This window comes from Adiantum capillus-veneris, chromosome 4 (assembly GCF_014529385.1).
Source record: "Adiantum capillus-veneris isolate H3 chromosome 4, ASM1452938v2, whole genome shotgun sequence".
Lineage (NCBI taxonomy): Eukaryota > Viridiplantae > Streptophyta > Polypodiopsida > Polypodiales > Pteridaceae > Adiantum > Adiantum capillus-veneris.
The window spans coordinates 173,783,860-173,803,428 of NC_140934.1; the positions used below are offsets into that span (position 1 = coordinate 173,783,860).

General features: G+C 42.9%; 1 protein-coding gene across 1 annotated transcript; it reads right to left on the reverse strand.

Annotated features, from left to right (window-relative positions):
• Positions 1 to 18,042: 18,042 nt before the first annotated feature.
• On the reverse strand, positions 18,043 to 19,020 carry LOC147460373 (polyphenol oxidase, chloroplastic-like). The gene has a single exon (XM_086510007.1). It carries the CDS (start codon positions 19,003 to 19,005, stop codon positions 18,043 to 18,045), a length of 963 nt encoding a protein of 320 aa, XP_086366133.1. The 5' UTR covers positions 19,006 to 19,020.
• Positions 19,021 to 19,569: the final 549 nt, after the last annotated feature.

A 19,569-nucleotide genomic window follows, 5' to 3' on the forward strand; every position in this document is an offset into this window, starting at 1 on the left:
GAGGGAGGATACATAGAGAGTATAGATAGAGATTAAGTAGAGGGGGAGAATACGTAGAGAATAGAAATAGAGAGAGTTGAGACTAGGGGATAGAGAGAGGGTAGATATAGAGATTTGATAGATAAGATTAGGATTTAGAAAAATATTAGGGTGTTGAAATAGAGAGAGTTGAGACTAGGGGATAGAGAGAGGGTAGATATAGAGATTTGATAGATAAGATTAGGATTTAGAAAAATATTAGGGTGTTGAGAGAGGTGTGGATAGAGTAGATAGAGAGGAGTTAGAGATTAAGTAGATTAGGTAGAGAGTACATAGAGAAGGTGTAGAGATATAGATGTTTAGGTAGAAAGAGAGAGGTGTGGATAGAGGTTAGGATGTAGAGGGAGAGTAGAGAGTGGTTAGGATAGAGTGGTTAGGATGTAGATACAGAGACAGAGGATACATTGAGTGTACAGATAGATAAAGGGACTATAGAGAGTGTAGAGATTTATTTCTATTTAGTGCTTTCTCTATGTTTATAAGGTAGAGAGTAATTTGAGGGTAGATATAGAGATTAGGTATAAAGTAAATAGATAAGATTAGGATTTAGGAAGAGATTAGAGAGGTGTGGATAGAGTAGATAGAGATGGTGTAAATTTTAGGTAGAGAGGGAGGATACCTAGAGAGTGTAGATAGAGATTAAGTAGAGGGTAGATAGATAAGGTTAGGATTTAGGAAGAGATTAGGGTTTACAAAAAGATGTGGATAGAGTAGATAGAGGGAGTACAGAGGGTGTAGATAGAGAAACGGAGGATGCATAGAGTGTAGAGATAGATAGAGGGACTAGAGAGAGTCTAGAGATTTACCTCTATTTAGCACTCTCTCTATGTTTAGAGGGCAGATATAGAGATTATGTAGAGAGTAGATAGGTGAAAGCATGAAAAGGTGGTCAGGTTTTGGGGCAAGATTGGTGGATCACTTTGGTACTTTCATATTGTGTGAGGGTCTATTCTAAGTCAATTAGAAGGTACCAAGATTTGAAAACATCACTTCAAGATTTCATCATTTTTTGGAATGCAAGCAAACTTCTATTTCCTGCAGTTTGGGCCCTCACTCGTTTTTGAATTGCAGCTCCGTTAATCTCCAAATCGTGGCGGAAGTGAAGCAAATGTTGGCTGCAAGGAAGAGTACACTGGAGAGTGTGAAAAGCACACTAAATGCAGCCCAAGTGCAACTACAGGAGAAATTCATAGCATGTAGAACATAGAGGGAACATCTTCAGCTACAACACTGCTTCAAGGGCAATTGACCGAGCTTCAAACACTGAAAGATAGCATGGAGGGAGGAGCATGTGGTGCATCCAATTTTGAGTTGATGATAATTGATGCAAAGATCATTGTTGTCTCAAGTGCATTGATAGCTCTAGGGTATGATGTAAGCAACTCAAACATTAGAGACGACGTTGATTGTATAGAGTTATGCAATGTAAAACTAAAGCTTGCATTTAGGTTTTTAAGTGCAATGTAAGTACCATGTGTGTTGAGATGTAGAGAGAAAGAGAGAGAGACGAGACAAGAGACACACCATATACGCTCCCAAAGACTGATTCATATTGAGGACAAGATACAAATATATAGGTGAGACCAAGTTGAGTAGAGTGAGCCATATATAGGTCCAACACCCCCACTCAAACAAAGGTCTCTAGCTTTGGATGAAAAAACCCTTGGGGAGTTCAAGGGAAAAACCCAAGCCCCTACACAATGTGAAAATATGAACCAGCGATGATGATGTGAAAGTGAATTGTGCATCTATGTACAAATATTCAAGTGACTTAGAGATCACAATGTGCAAATGTGGAGTGTGCATAGTGCATGGTACCTAAACGATTACAATGTCATATGTACAAAGCTATTACAATAGCAAAGAAGCTAATCTAGAAAGAGTGAGGTCGAAGCAACTCCAAGCTCCGAGCGCAAGAGGATGAAACGTGACTCGTTGAGGCCTTTGGTCAAAATGTCTGCAATCATCTGGTCACTTGGACAGTGTTCAACCATAATGGTTCCTTTGCGTACTTCATACCTGACATAATGATAATGGACAGCAATGTGCTTTGACTTATTATGTTGAACATAGTCTTTTGCAAGACTAATAGCACTTTGGTTGTCACACCGCAAGGGTGTGCTAGAAAGAGGAGAGTGACCAATATCAACCAGCATTTGTCGAAGCCAAATCAACTCACGAGCTGCAAGTGATGCCGCAACATATTCTGACTCAGTCGTAGAAACTGCAACACAACGTTGTTTCTTGCTAGTCCAAGAAACAAGACAACCATTTATAAAGAAGCAATTTCCACTAGTAGATCCCATAGATAAATGTGAGCTTGCCTAGTCTGCATCTGTGTAACCCAAAAGAGAAAGAGATTGCATAGAATCCGATGTGAGTTGTCGTCGATAGAATAAACCAAAATCTGTAGTGCCTTTCAAGTATTTCAACACACGCTTTGCAGCAGACCAACGCTTAAGAGAAGGACATGCAAGATGTTGTCCAAGATAATTAGCAGCAAACAGAATATCAGGACGAGTGTTCATGCCAACAAACTGAAGGCATCCAATCAAGTTAGCATAAGGTTGATTTGTGACAAGTTGACCGCCATTGTCAGAAGTGTTCTTCGTAGAGCTTGCAAGACAAGGTGTGTTGGCTGAATGTGCAGATTCCATACCAAATTTTTGAATAGTATCTGCAATAAACTTTGACTGTCGAAGGAATAAAATACCTTTTGTACGGTTCCGTTGGATTTGAATGCCAAGACACGAGTGAATCTCTCCAAGATCCACCATATCAAATGCAGAAGACAATAACTTTTTCACTTGCTGAAGAAATCCCAAATCATTGGAAACAAGGATGGTATCATCCACATAAAGAGCAAGAATCACAAAACTGCTACCTTGGCGTTTTATGTATAAGTTGGGGTCTGACGAGCAAGAGATGAATCCTTTAGAGGTGAGAAAAAGATCAAATTTTGTATACCAGGCTCGCGAAGCTTGTTTGAGACCATATAGTGCCTTATGGAGTTGAGCAACAAGGTCTTCTTTACCTGGAATAACAAACCCTTCTGGTTGTTCCATATAAATTTCCTCTTCCAAGTCACCATTAAGAAAAGCAGTTCACACATCCATTTGATGAGCTTCTAAATTAAATTGAACAGCAAATGCCAATAAAACTCGAACACTTGTAATGCGAACAACTGGTGAAAAAGTCTCTTGATAATCAACACCAGCTACTTGGGAATAACCTTTTGCAACTAAACGCGCCTTGAACTTGTCAAAAGATCCATCTGCTTTTACTTTTGTCTTATACACCCACTTACATTTAATAGATGTACGACCAGGAGGTAATTTAGTTAGTATCCATGTACCTTTAGAGATAAGAGAATCGTACTCTGCTTCCATAGCCTCTTGCCATTGATCCTTTTGTGGTGAAGAGATAGCTTCATCATAAGTAATGGGATCTTCGGAAGTAGAAAAAGCATTATCAGCAATATCGTCATCATAAACATGACATGAGCCATGTTCGAAATCAATAGGCAGATCAACAAAAATATCAATATCATCATTGGCGACATTCGGAATGGATGGTTGTGAAGAGGAAAGTTGCTCTATAGGAAGAGTTTCATCTTCTGAAAGAAATGGAAAAGCTTGAAGCAATGATTTAGTATCATCAGAATCATCCATGGACCATGAGCCTCCCATAAGCTGTTCGTTAAAAGTAGCATCACGATTCACAATTACTTTCTTGGAGGAAGGGTCATAGAATTTGTAGCCTTTGGAAGTGTCAGAATATCCAATAAAAATAACTTTAAGACCAGGAGCATCAAGCTTTGTTCGTGTTTCTTTGGGAACATGAATATAAGCAATACATCCAAAGGTTCGAAAATGAGATACAGAAGGAATGTCACCTGTCCATGCTGTGATGGGTATCTTACCAGAGGGTGCAGTAGTAGGAAGATGATTCTGAATAAATACTGCTGTCAAAGTAGCTTCAGCCCAAAAAACACGAGATAAGCCAGAATGAATCAGCATACATCTTACAGCATTGAGAATAGTGCGATTCTTTCGTTCAGCAACTCCGTTCTGTTGAGGCGAATATGGAATAGTGTGTTCATGATGAATTCCACTGTCAGCACAGTAACTCACAAACTCTCGAGAAACATAGTCGCCTCCATTGTCACTACGAAGCTTCTTAAGGCGACGACCAGTTTGAAGTTCCGCAGCCTTGTGGAATTGTTTGAAAACAGATAAGGCTTCAGATTTTTGTTTAAGTAGAAATACAGTCGTATACCTTGAGAAATCATCAATGAAAGTAATGAAGTAGCGATATTGTGATCTCGAAGAAGGTAGAGGTCCACATATATCAGTATGAACAAGATCCAATATGTCATGAGAATGAGTTGTATTTGAAAGAGGAAAGGGTTTGCGATTGTGTTTCCCAAGAGCACAAAATTCACAAATTCCCATATGAGGATGGGCTTTAAGATCCATGCCATGAACAAGATCACGACGTTGAAGATCAAGGAGTTTTGAGAAATCAGCATGAACAAAACGGTGATGCCATACTTTGCAATCATGATCACCTGGAGCAGTGACAACATTTGCTACAGTATCGTTGAGAGAGAGTTCAAACAAATTACCATTTCGAGGAGCAGTGGCTATAGTCTGTCCATCTTTCTCAATTCGGCATTTGGTATGATCAAATCCAACAAACGGACCAAGATCAACAAGTCTAGCAACTGAAAGAAGATTACGTTGAAGATCTGGTACATGTAATACTCCTCGCAAAATTCGAGTGGAAGAAGATAAGGTACCAAGATATAAGTCTCCAATACCCTTTACTTGACAAGTAGTATCATCAGCAAGATAAACAACACGTTGAACTGGCAGTGGATGATAGTTATGGAGCCACTTAAACTGATATGTCATATTTCCTGGAGCACCAGAATCGACAATAAAAAGTGATCCATCGCGTACATGAAGTATTCTGTCTGGAGCAACTGAACATAGGACGCAGCTTGTTTCTGGTACAATGTTGTTTCGATGTTCAGTAGCATATGCTCTATTCTGATCTCTGTCGAATCGACGCTTATAGCACATATGAGTGGGATGATCAGATCGTCCACAATATTCACAAGAAGAAGAAGAAGAGTCTCTAGATAAACGTGGTTGTTTTGTGGTAATATTGTGTCCTTCATCATATTGACGTGCCCAACAATCATCTTCAGTATGGCCATTTCTGTTGCAGTAAGAACATTGCTTATTAGGAAATTTGAGACGAGAGAAAATATTACCGCGATGGCCACCTCTGCTGTTTCCTCGTTGAAATGGACGCCTTCGAGCATAAAAAGCCCATTCCATCTGTTGTGACTCAGTCTCCTCGTGTGAAATCATAGTTGTATCATGACTAGCATTACGACGTTCTTGACGTTGAGAGTATTCAATTAAAGACATGCAGGCTTGGTCGAAATCAAGACCATCTTTATTAGAGAGAATAGTAACAATGTTATCATAAGAAGAGTCCTTCACCGTATCAAGGAGAAGTGTAATCAGTTGCTTTTGTGGAACAGGATCACCGGCAGCAGCAAGTTGATTAATAATAGTTGATTAATAATAGATTTGAAAGATTCAATATGTCCCGTCATGGCAGTACCAACTTCATATTGTAACTTGTTAAGCAACCCTCTCAAATAAAGTATTTCTGTGACAGATTTCTTCTGAAATTTTGCAATAAGGTACTTCCATACGTCGTGGAAAGTAGGCAGTTCGTACATATCAAGCAAAAGGGAATCAGTAAGAGCAGAAAGAATATACCAACGAGCTGCTTTATCACATCGTTGCCAATCCGTATAGGCAACATTCCAATCTTCAAATATAGGTCCTTCAGTGATAAGCACGTTATCATTATCCGTATCAACAGGCTGAGGCGGACAAACACGATTTCCAAGAACAACATCGGAGAGTTCATCGCCTTCAAGAATTAACAACATCTTTGCTTTCCAGCCTGGAAAACCTTGACCTTGGAAAGGAGGAACAGAACGCTGGCCAGAAGGAAAGCCGTTGACGAGAATATTCATAGCCATATCTTGTTGCGAGAAGACGTATAAGATAAGATCGTAGAATTTGCACACCATATATGGTGAAGGCCGCAATTGAGAATGAGAGAGATATGAGGACTGCCTTCTGTCAATGATAAACGTAAGAAGGATGCTCAAGGAACTTCCAAAGATGTGAGAGACGTCACCCAAAAAGGGCAGGGTAAAGGAGACGTTAATAATAAAAGAGTCCTCAAAATAGAGTGGCGTGAGACGCAAGATTGACGGCCACAATATGAATAGCAAAAAGCTAAATCTTCTCGAAAAAGTTAACGCCAAAATAAGAAAAACGATCGCGGACGCTTCACGAAGAAGTAGGACGAAGAAAGTTGCGTCAAGCTCAATTGCAGTAAAAACAGCATAACTTTCTGCTGCGAACTCCGATTGACGCAAACCTAGAACTCAAATCGAAGAGCTCGAGGAGACGAACAAGTTTTGGATGAAAAGTGCCATTGCGCTACGCTCCATAGCGCTTTTCTCGTTTCTCCAAATTTTAAGCAGAACAGCAAGAAAAATTGAGATGAAGTTCAGGGTGTCATCAACAAGAAAACGTAATCAACGATTAGATTGATTAGCAATAAACGTCACACAAAACACTAATCATATTCTTCTTGACACAAAACAACCACAATTAACAAGAATCAATGCTCAAAAATAAAATTTATAGCAATTTTTGAATCTTACATGCAAATCGCATACACATACTGTTTTGTCACCATGAATTGAATCGGCGCATGATCGTTACTGCTCTGATACCATGTTGAGATGTAGAGAGAAAGAGAGAGAGACGAGACAAGAGACACGCCATATACGCTCCCAAAGACTGATTCATATTGAGGACAAGATACAAATATATAGGTGAGACCAAGTTGAGTAGAGTGAGCCATATATAGCTCCAACAATGTGAACTTTCTATTTGGTTCATAGAGTTTTGGGATATTACCTGACAAGTACAACTCTCAAGATTCAACACCTGACTTTGATTATGTTTTGCATGGTACTTTCCACAAGTCCCAATGGAGTTTTTTTGCTGCTTAACAAAAGCACAAGTAGATAGAACTACACAAAATCCACCATTTAACAAGCATTAAATATGTCATGGTACTTTATATAAGTACCAATGAATCCATATGGGTGCCTCATGCTATTACCCAGATGGATAAGATTAAGTTTTAGGAAGAGATTAGGGTGTAGAGAGAGGCGTGGCTAGAGTAGATAGAGAGGGTGTAGAGTTTAGGTAAATTAGGTAGAGAAGGAGGATACATAGAGAGTGTAGATAGAGATTAAGTTGAGGGTAGACATATAAGATTAGGATTTAGGAAGCGATTAGGGTTTAGAGGGAGGTGTTGATGGAGTAGATAAAGAGGATGTAGAGATTAGGTAGAGCATTAACACAACCTTGTCCTCCCAACCAACACCGCCTTGCACACACATCTAATCATTCGCACGATTTTGACTTTGTTAAAGCTATCCACAACCCCTACTTTATCGGACTAGCTGCCCAACATCGACTTTTCCCGAGCTACCCTCAACTCTCAAACTCGTCTTGAGCACCGACTTTGACTCTATTCGAGCTGCCCGTGACTCTCTAACAGTGATGCTTTGAGTCTCTTCATAGGAAGCATGTGCCCATCATGGCCACTTGAGTCTCATCTCAAGGCAAGTCTATATTCTCCGGGGTCGTGGAAACACCACCAAAGACAAACAACCTAACACATAGGTCTTCAAAATGAAGTCAAGAAGCTTCGCAAGGAGAATGAGGAGCTGAAGCATAGACTCCTCGTGCCATCGAGGCTCAACTCACCATAATGGAGAACCACAAAAAGGAAGAGATGGAAATCAAGCTCAATAACACAAAGGTGGAAGTAGAGACCACCTTCACAAAGGAGGTCAAAACCCAAGTGTAGGATATCGCCCTCAATGTTCGCATTCGCATTCATAGGCTTCCAAGTGACTGGAAAGAGAAGGGGGACCTTAAGCTCAATAACACAAAGGTGGAAGTAGATACCACCCTCACAAAGAAGGTCAGAACCCAAGTGCAAGGTATCATCTTTGATAAGGTTGAAGATTGTGTAGTGTCCACGCTAGGTGAATGACAATGCCAAGAAGATATCGCCTTCAATGTTCCACAATTCCATTGCTCACATCCAAACAACAGCCCACCTCGTACAATGGGGTCATCCATAATCACCTCTCTTACACACAAACTCGTACCAACCATGCGATCCTAATTTTCAAGACCAAGGCAGATCAAACCAAACTCCTTGAGCAATTGAAGCTTCAAAAGGACACCAAATTTTGGTTTGCAGAAGATCTAACATCCACCTAACTCTAATAGAAGAAGGAAGAACTCCAAACGATGTGAGGAGCACACTCAATAGGAAAATGGTCGGTTTCTCAAGAAGGTAAAGCCATTATCCAAGAGTTTTGCACTCCCAAACCGGCTCCCTCCTTAGCTACCCCTTCTTAGGTTTTGTTCATTTCATCTTATCTTCCCTTTATCACACCTCGCTAGACCGCGCATCCTTACTCCTTAATTGAGATGTATCCAACACCCGAGGGGGTCCACCTTTCAAAAATACCTATAGCACGTGCGTTCAAGAGGTATTTTTAAAACTTTGGCTATACACACACACACTTCATCATGAATTAAAAGACCCATCTTCCTTTTCTCAGAAGGAACTTTGTAATGTTTTTTTGTTGGTCCCATAGGTCATATCTGGCCTTCTGAATGATAATTAAATCTATTTGTGTATCCATATCTACCTATCATGATAGATGTCATAATGAGCAAAATGCATGATGATAGAGAATGCCAAATGGACGCCAGCACAAACATGGCAATAGAAATGTAAATGGAAATGGAAATGCTACAAAGTTTCAAATACGATGCTTATCTTAAAGGTTATGAGTGTGCTCCTAGTATTAGAACTATGATTATGCACAAAGGTTCTTAAGTCAATCATCAACTACATCATCTTCCAAATCACTGGTTGATTTGACTCACTCTTCAATGTCAAAGATGAGTATACAAAGCTGCTACAATAAATAGAGCTCCTTGTGAGAGAAGAGTATTAAGAAGAAGCGACCAATACTTGTTGATGTGAACTATGTGCTTGAAGAAGACAGTCATAGACCAGATAACTTTATACAGGTCAACAATAAAGATGTTCATTTAGGCCATCCAGATTTTTTTAGTTTTTGTTGTGTAGTCTCACTCTTCTACTTATTGATCTTTGAATCTAAGTCTGAAACTTTCCCCATCGCATGGGAAGCTGAGCACCTAGCTTTCAAGAGGATTATTGGCTAGTACATGGAAAATTTTTCTATCAACTCTCTCTCTCTCTCTCTCTCTCTCTCTCTCTCTCTCTCTCTCTCTCTCTCTCTCTCTCTTTGATCAACTGGTGGAAGATTTGAGATACATTGATGTATCATTCGGATTGCTGTAGTTCTATCTCCAACCATCACTACAAGAGGTTGTGTGCTCTTGTGACGCTGTTAGCGACGGAAATACATTGGGTTTTTATAACCCCCGACGTCTCTAAAACCGTCGCTACGAGCGTCGCTACGAGAGCGTCGCTATAAGCGTCGCTATATAGCGACGCATATAGCGACGCCTATAGCGACGTTTACACAGAAGACTATAGCGACGCTCATAGCGACGCTACAAAGCCATAAATAGCGACGCTTATAGCGACGCCCGAGAGAATTTTTTTTTGGTGGCAGGGCATTGAATACCCTGCCACCCATCAACCATATTGTACTTGATTCACTTTTTTTAAAAAGTGCAAAGGTAGATAATAGACCCAAAATAGTCACCCACAAGACGCATTGTTTGCAAAATTGACAATTGTACACATCATAGGCAAAATGAATTGATTGGCAAATGTAATAATGACAATTGTACAACATCATAGGCATAAAGAATTGATTGGCAAAAGGAACTGCGGTGACAAATGTAATAATATACATGGTTCAAAAAGACGTATAAAATCCGTCTCATGATACATAAGCTATGAGAAACCCTAAACTAATGCTATCTAGCTACGGCTAAACTGACGTCGTCTAGTCAGACGTCTCATCGCGTCCAAGCGGCGTATCTGTCGGATTCTGCAAAAAAAGACAATAAGACAGCTTTCAGTAAGTATAAACATATAACGACATTTATAAAACAATACTAAAAATAAAAAAGAGTAAACCCTAATACTAACCATGCCGCCGCGAGAACTGAGAATGTCCATCAGGGCGTTTAAGCCCTTCCTGCCTGCGTACTCGCGCTCGTATGGTGTGGGATCACGTCCTGTCATCGACCACTGTCAAAACATACAAAGATTTCATTATGTTAGAACTAAAAAACTCATAAACCCTAAACTATCGAACATGCATAAAGAGCAATGTGAAAACACTTACAAAATCGGCCTCAAATGATGCCCATCCACCGCTCCCCAAGTGGTGCGAGCTCCCTGCCTCTACTCGCGTTCTGGCTGCATCCTTTTGTTGCTTCCACTTGTCGGGATTCTCGCGCGCTTCTTTCTTCGCATTCTTCCAATCTTCTTTGGCCAACCAATCTGGCCTATTCCACCCATTCTTGATTGCTTTTTGCACTTCGGAACGCTTGTGTTTGCAGTATTCGCGCATTCGAATCTTCATCAGGTCTTCATTGAAGCGCTGATCCCGTGTTGGAACGGGAAACTCATCATGAAGTATGCTGATGACTCTGTTTTTTAAATCACTTGGTACTTCACTCCATTTGTTTAGTATGTAGTGTTTAAATAGCTGAGAGCAAAGACCACGCATGCGCGAGATCACCTTCTTGCCGTCATCACCCATGATGATGCCGCCGCTGATGTCGACGGAGTAAGGCAAGCCCTCTGGCCGGTGACGCGTGAACCTAGGTGTCCCGGTAGGGGTCTCTAGCGGCCTGTCGATGGGGGTACGGACGTCAGGTGTCTCCACCGGCGTCTGGGCCCCGAAGCGAGGAGTGTCGAGTGGGGTGGCTCCTAGCGGAGTAGGTAGAGGTGTGTAGCTTCTAGGAACAGTCAGTCGTGCAAAACCTGGCATAGATGGCGATGTTGTGGCTGGTGTGGGGGCGGGCAAAGAAGGGGAGGGTAAAGAGCCTCGTCGAACACGAGGCGGTGTGGAGGCATCGGCGGCGGAATCCCCACAACAACCGCCACCGCCACCACTAGAGTGCCGGTGTCTAGACGAGTGTGAAGATTTTCTCGTCGACACCGAAGCTTCGGAGCGCGCCGAATGCTCCGAAAGAGAGGGAGGGGCGGATGGAGTAGGAACGCGCGATGATGCGCCAGAGCGATGACGCTCCACGTACCACTGTCTCTGCTGCGGTGACAAAGAAGAAAGAAACTCCTCATCATCCATACCTGCATTAAACACACGAATATTTAAACTTAATATTGAATGAATAGAGTAGACAATGACGCAAAGACCATTAAATACAATGACGTAATGACGCATATAAATACAATGACGCAATGAATCTAGTGATAGAAGAGGCAAGTTGAAAAATCTGAATTTTCAATCAAAAGATGTGAGCGCGAGTAGAAAAGAGCGTTATACACCATGGAAGGTACTTAGAGATCCAGAGCTTTTACAACACGGAGCAAAATTGTTCAAATACAATATTTGTGGCTTTAAGAGATCTCTCTCTCATCCTCGCATAACTCAGCATAACTTCCTATATCTATATAGAGCTCTCCGTTTAAACACATATCCTCTGTTTCATTTTGTAGCTCCTCTGCATGCACCCCATATAGAGTAGTAGCATCTTGATGCTCGTCTGGCACCACCGCAGAGGCTTCTGATTGAGCATCTTCTCTGATCTCCTCCATTGATGTCGTTGTGATTGGCACATGGTAGCCTTCATACGTCCTTGCACTACGAGGGGCTACCTCTATGACGTACCACCAGTTTGATGTAGACTTTGTAGGATGAAATATTACCTGTCAGAGCCACATAACTTACATGAGAGCTTTCAAGCACATAACTTGTAAAAGGGGGATGTTAACTATTTATATACTTACTTGTTCACAATGCTCGGGTAGTACGAAAGTGTCTCTTAGGTCAGTCCATTTCTTAGTAGAATCCACCTCAAGAAAACCAGACTCTCCTCTACGCAACCCCGAGAGTACTCCCACTCCTCTTCAGTCACTTCGTCACCGCATTGTTGTGCGCTTTTCAATTGGTTGTGCAACCATCTTAAGCTCATGAAGGTTGGTAGGCTCTCCAGAACCGCTGGATAGTGCATCGGTGATCGTCTTCCCCGTCTCCACTCGATTCGTGCCCTTTGTCGCTCTTGCTTTGCATCCTCATATTGTGAAATCCACTTTTGCATCACTGGATTGTGAAGCATGCAAAATCGGTTGATTTTAGCCTCTAGATCTTCCGTCATCTTCTTCTCAACACCGAGATTGCACATGACAATCCCAGATATGCGCTCATCATCTATGGTTCGCCATAGCGTGTCCCGAGATTTATCAAATCCGTCTAGCCACTCTCCAATGTACACTAGGAACTCTGATACCAACCAACCTTCTGCCATGCTACCCTCCGGACGTGCCTTTTGACGCACATATCCCTTAAGCATTTTCATGAAACGCTCTAAGAAGAACATCCATCTGGAATGAACTGTGCCAACTATTTCCACCTCATCAACTATGTGAACAAGAAGATGCACCTGAATGGTTAGCATGGTAGTAGGAAAATGTTTCTCAAACATGCACACAAGCTCCGCAGCATTTAGTTTGGCAAATGGTATGGAGTCTACGTTGATCTCCTTTTGTGAGATCCATTGCACCAGCTTTGCAAGTTTGTAGATTGTGTTACGGATGTCAAGAGACAAACATCCCTCAATGGCAACCGGTAAAATAAACTGTAAAGTATGTGCAGCAATGATATTAAAGTCCACATTTTATGCAATGATATTAAAGACCACTATGAACGTACCTGACACATTTTATGCCAATCGTGTGACTTCAAACCGGTAAGCTTTCCTTCTTTACTAAAACACGTTCGGAGCGAGTGCATTACGCCAGTGGGGGTCCGCAAAGATCGAATGGCCTCTTTTACTTTGCGTTCTTGGGCTCCTGTGAAAATCCATGGTGCTTTAGGGAGTTTTATCGATCCATCAGACGCTGTTTGCGGCCAATATTGCTCCATACGATCCACATTTCTAAGGTCAACTCTGGCTCCCAAAGTATCTTTCTTGCTGGTCAAATGGTCCCATAGTAGATTACCCACATTCTTGAATATGTGCATTGGATCGAGAAAGTGAGTGATCATGAGTCGGGGCGAGTATGGTAACTCGTACCATAGAGATAGTCTCTTCATCCCTGGAGGCAATCCGTCATCGCACATCTCCTTCTGCTCTAACCATGCTTGTGCAGACATCCTTGGTGGCTCTCTTCCCAAAAAGCCGTCGCGTAACACATGATTCTCTGGAAGATACGCTTGATGACCTTCGTAGATTTGCTTCTTCAGTGAGGGTGCCCTACGTGCATTCCATCTAGGTCCACATGTGACACATGCTCTATATCCGCTTGTTTGAAGCCCTGCATGTATACACATGATAATAGATCAACTATGGGAAAAAACAATATTTATAGTGTCTGAGTGAGGAGTGTCAATAGATCACCTGAGCATTCTGTTAGCCCGGGATAGTCATGCATGGTCCACATTAGAATGCCTCTGATCAAAGCATTCCGTCGTCCTGTGTGTCGGCTCATATCCACCACCTCTATGCCAATCCACAATTGTTGTAGCTCTTCCAATAGTGGACGAAGATACACATCCATATTCCCCACTTGATATCGCCCTGGCACAATCAAGCTTAGCCATAGGTGCCCCTTCTTCGTAGTCAACCACGGGGGAATGTTGTAGTTGACGATGACAACGGGCCATACACTGTAAGATGTTGATCTTTGACCAAATGGATTTACGCCATCCATAGCCAGGCCTAAGCGCAAATTTCGAGCTTCCCTGGCAAAATCCGACCATGTTCCATCTATATGTTTCCAGGCTGCGCAATCTGCAGGAATTCGTAGCACACCATCCGAAGATTTATTCTCCTCATGCCATGATGCTAGGGCGGCCATGGACTTACATTCGAAGAAATGCTTGATGTGAGGAAGCAGAGGAAAATGTCGCAAAACCTTTTGTGGAATTTTTTTCCCGTGGAGATCTACTCGATATCTTTCGGAATCACATTTCGGACACTTCTCCATGTCTGTGTATTCCCCTCTGAAAAGAATGCAGTCATTAGGACAAGCGTGGATAGAATTGTAATCCATCCCCAAGTTTCACAAAATCTTTCTTGCTTCATCTCGGGAATCTGGCATCACATTGTCAGCTGGTAGTATGTGCTCTTTCAGCAATCTACACAACATAAAAATATGATACAGTCGTGTAAAAATCTATCAGATCATTGTACATTTAGAGTTCTATTAAAGTAAACTAATTGTAATAGATCACCTGAAAAGCGATGTGACGCTAGTGTCACTCCATCCAAACTTTGCCTGCATGTTGAGAAGAACCAGGAGTGCTTTCAATCTAGACATATGTGCTCCATTATACAATGGCGTATCGGCTTCACTTTTCATATCATCATAGATAAGCCTTTCTGAATCCATGATCGTCTCGATCATTTCATCAATCTCGGGCTCAAACATTGCCTCGTTGGGAATGTGCTCTGCATGATCATCCCCCGAGCTGTCAGAGGCTACATCTTGTGGCCTCACATATGCTGCTTGACCAAAGCGCCTGCGAACACGTCTATTGGGTTGCAATATTGCTGCTTGTTGACCAGCGTCAGAGTCCGACGAGTTATAATTGGCAACAACTCGATCTATAATAGATGGATCGAACTCGCCAAATTCGCGAACGTGCTGCAACGAAACACGTCTTGCCCGTCGCACAGCATGCTTGCATTGATTACAAGGACATAAGACCCTCGTTGAGAGATAGGTGTTTCGGTTGGACGGTCCCACATCCTCGTCGCTACTCATAATGAGGATAAAAAACTTATTACCTGGACAACAAATTTAATATTCTATTGGCATTCTTCGTCTTATCTCTCTCTCTCTCTCTCTCTCTCTCTCTCTCTCTCTCTCTCTCTCTCTCTCTCTCTCTCTCTCTCTCTCTCTCTCTCTCTCTTTACCTCACATTCTCTAGTCATGTCCAATCCCCGCACACCTCGGTCTAGAGGTGCACGGAGATCAGAACCACCGGGTTATAATCTCGTCTTTATTGGTCAATACCTATATTTGTGGGTACAAGAAATCTACACACCCACGTCTACATGATACTGCATGTAGTGGACAAAACCCCTTTGCCTCTTCTCTAGCTGTAGCACTTCACTTCATCTTAACATCTTTTCACAGTAGATCTTTTCACTGTTCGTCTAACTCTAAACCCTAAACCGTAAGTAATTCTTGCGTGGACTCGATCTAACGTAAATAAGCGTAAATCTAAATAAACGTAAATCTAACTAAAAATAAAGCTAAATCTAATTTAACGTAAGTCTAATGACTAGAGGTTGTTTAGATGCTCATTGTGTCGGGGATGTAGTGACTCTTGCCGCCCTGAAGATCCACCTTCTTCCCTATCTTCTGAAGACATTTCACCAGTACTTTTGGATCGACGGAGCCCACCATGAGTGAAGGCAGCAATACCCTATATTCCATTGAGGGCTTTCTTCACCCGCTTCATGCAGGCATCGCAGTCTATGGAGACCTAAATCTAATCTAATATAACGTAAATCTAAATCTAGCTTAAATAAACGTAAATCTAGTTAAAAATAAACCTAAATCTAATTTAACGTAAGTCTACATCGAACCTAATATTTAACGTCTTTTAGGATAGTTTCCTACGACGTTATAACTCTCTTCTTCTTGTGTGTGTGCGCGTGTGTGGATGTGTGTGCCAATAAAAAGAGATAAATGGTATAACCTTTCTATCACCCATGCCAAGTATGATAGATTGATTATGCCAGTTCCCTCTTGAATAATAGGTCTTGAGTTCAACTCCTCGTCGGCTAGATCTATAGGTCTTTTAATTTTAATTAGTTTCCTACGACGTTAAATTAGTTTCTCTCTCTTTCTCTCTCAATGTGTGTGCGTTTTTTTGGATCGTATGCATGTTTTCTCTCTCTCTTTTCCTCTCTCAATGTGTGCGTTTTTTGTTTATGCATGTTCTCTCTCTCTTTTCCTCTCTCAATGCGTGCGTTTTTTGTTTATGCATTCTCTCTCTCTCTTTTTCTCTCTCAATGTGTGTGTGCATTCTTTGTTTATGTATGTGTGTGTGCGTTTTTGTTTTTGTTTGTACTCTCTCTCTCTCTCTCTCTCTCTCTCTCTCTCTCTCAAAAACACTATGTGTGTGTGAGAGAGAGAGAGAGAGGGAGAGAGAAAGAGGGGAAGGGAACATGAGAATGAGGAGAGGGAAGGAGCATACCTGGCTCTCCTTCCTCTCCTCGTGTGTGTGTGTGTGTATGTGGAGAAGAAAAAGAGAGAGAGAGAGAGAGAGAGAGAGAGAGAGGGTGAGGGAGAGCGTTACCTGCTCCTTGCTTGAGGGCGCCGAAAAACTCAGATCTGAGATCTGAGTTTTTGGGCGCGCTCGGTTATTTTTTTACCCCAGCCGGCGTCGCTATGAGTGTCGCTATAAGCGTCGCAAATTTACAAAGAAATTTGCGACGCTCATAGCGACGCCGGGAAATTTTTTTTTGAGCGTCGCTGTGTGAGCGTCGCTAATATGAAGAGCCTCTTGTAGTGCATGTTGGTCAAGGATGGTGGCCACAAAAGGACGTATTGAAGCTCAAAGATATTCTAATAGAAGAAGAATATGAAAAGGAATAGTACACCAAAAAATCAAAGAACTACAATAAAAACCTAAGCACCTGCAGAGCAGCTGTTCAATTTCCAATTATATGATGAAAAATGGATACTTACCAAAGAGACAAACAAATATGTCATTTCTAGATCAAACTCATGCAGCTCATGAGAGTTTGAAGCAAGTCCACAATTGTAATGAAGTTGTCGATAATGGGAAAGTACATATATGAGTCACTAGTAGACATCACAAAACTAAAGGGCAACCTGACCCTCAATCTAGAAGACTTAAAAAACTTGGAGGTCACTATGAAAGAAGATCTAGAGGACAAGAGCTCCACGTACACCAAGACATTGGCCAATAAAGCACTCACCAAACATATCATAAATAACCTAGATGACGATGAGGATGATGAAGAAAATGATCAATCTGGATCGAGATGCTATAGAGGGGGAGCCATTGCAAAAGAAGAATGATGATGTTGACGATGATGACTAGCTCCAATCAGGGAGGGCGTTGGGCCAACCAGGCGCCTAATAACTCTCGAGGCCAACGTGACTAGATCTAGGTAACACTGTTGATTAAACATGGGAGATCAGGTGAACTTGCCTCTAAATGAGTAGACTCGAAGTCAATAGCAAATGGTCCTCGCATGCAAAGATAAGACAGATTTTTATATCAATGTCGGAGTATGAGAAAATATCTACAAAGACAGAAGAAACTTCAGATCCAAAGGTATTTTTAAATTTATGACGTTTATTTGGATTTGGAATGCTATGACTTCAATAATGAGACATGGAACTAGATCTTTCCTTGCAAATGGGTCTACAAGAAGAAATTTACATATGAAAAGCAAGAGAAGGGAGTCAATATTGATGAAATCTTTGTGTCCATGGTCAAGATGATTGCACTGCGTACAATGTTTGAACTCGTAGCCATTGATGACATGGAGCTTGTTCAAATGGATGTGAAGACCGCTTTTCTTCACAGGGATTTTGAGAAGGATGTTTACATGAAGCAACTTGAAGGTTTTAAGCAGCCTACTAGACTCGAGAGCATGAGCTCACAAGTGGCTTGGATCATCATTCGTACGTGATCTGGAGTCCTTTAAAAGAGATGCGTTCCTGAATGGCCAGATTGTGAGCCGCGTCGGCGAGGTTGCTGTCAGTTTCATGTGGCTTGGACTTGAGCACGAGCGTGATGACGATGCGGGCGTCCTTCTGGAGGCCGATGCGTTTGAGGTTGTCGCCGATCTCGAACTTGACGTTGGTGACGAGCTGCCTGTGCTGGCTGGCGGAGGGCACGATGTTGAAGGTGCCCACGTACTCGGCGCTGTTGAAGGTGCCAACGTACTCGGTGCTGTTGGTGGGTGTGGTGGGGCCTGCATCGGGGAGATTGACAAATACCACCAAGGAGATGAAGCTGTCTCTCGACGTGAGCTCGAGGCCTTGTATGACCAACACCTCCTCCGCCTTGCTGGGTCTAGTCTCACCGATGGGACGCTGCACGATGGCGGCGAGACGCATGGATGCGAGGTCGAGGTCGATGGTCCCGTTGCTCGGCATGGCTCCAATGGTTGGCACCCCGCTTGCGAGGGCTGAGAAGACGGCGCTGCCGCTGGTGACAGCCTTGGGCGAGTAGTTGATCCACAGGTCGTCGGCGAGACGCATGGATGCGAGGTCGAGGTCGATGGTCCCGTTGCTCGGCATGGCTCCAATGGTTGGCACCCCGCTTGCGAGGGCTGAGAAGACGGCGCTGCCGCTGGTGACAGCCTTGGGTGAGTAGTTGATCCACAGGTCGTCGGCCCACACGGTCTTGTAGCTCACCCCGAGCTTGGCATTGTCGAGCGCATCGCTCACCTTGACCTTCACAAGGTTGGCGTTCTCGTCGTAGAAGAGGAACTCCGTGTCCAGGAAGTCGGGATCGGAGTGGTCCTTCCGCGGGCTTCCAGGTAGTGTGAACCCCCACACATCCCAGAGGCTGTCCACGTTGCTGTGGTGGGCGTAGAAGATGGGGTCGCGCGAAGCCGTGCTGAAGGTGCCCATGTCCTGCAAGAGCTGCTCCGCGGGATTGCCCGTCCAGTAATGAATGCCATTGTGTACTCCGTTCTCCACGCGCTAATAATTGCGGAGTTGGTCGTCCTGCACATCCACAAGATCATCGACATCAGGGATGGTGATGTTTTAATGCTCTGTATAAAAAACAGGCTGGCGAAATGTACATACTATTATATATATATATATAGATGCAGTACCTGTATAGGCGCCTCCCACAAAGAGCTCGGCCGTGGAGGCGGTGACGACAGACTGGTACATGGCATTGAGGTTCTCATTTACTACCACTGACGTGTCAGTGCTGTTGTTGGCGGGGCTGAGGCGTACGATGGCGGGCGGCAAGTGGTCAGGGTTGCGCTTGGCATCGTAGAGGGCGGTGCCGTTGCGTGCAAACATCTCAGGCATCATGTTTCCGCTGTTGACCTGGTCGTCCCAGTTCCAGTAAAGGAGGGAAAAGCCCGGGTCTCCCAGGAGGCTGCCCAGGATGCGCTCGTGGAAGTAGAGGAACTAGCGATGCCATGGTAGGAACAACCCGAGTGCATAAGAGACTCTTCA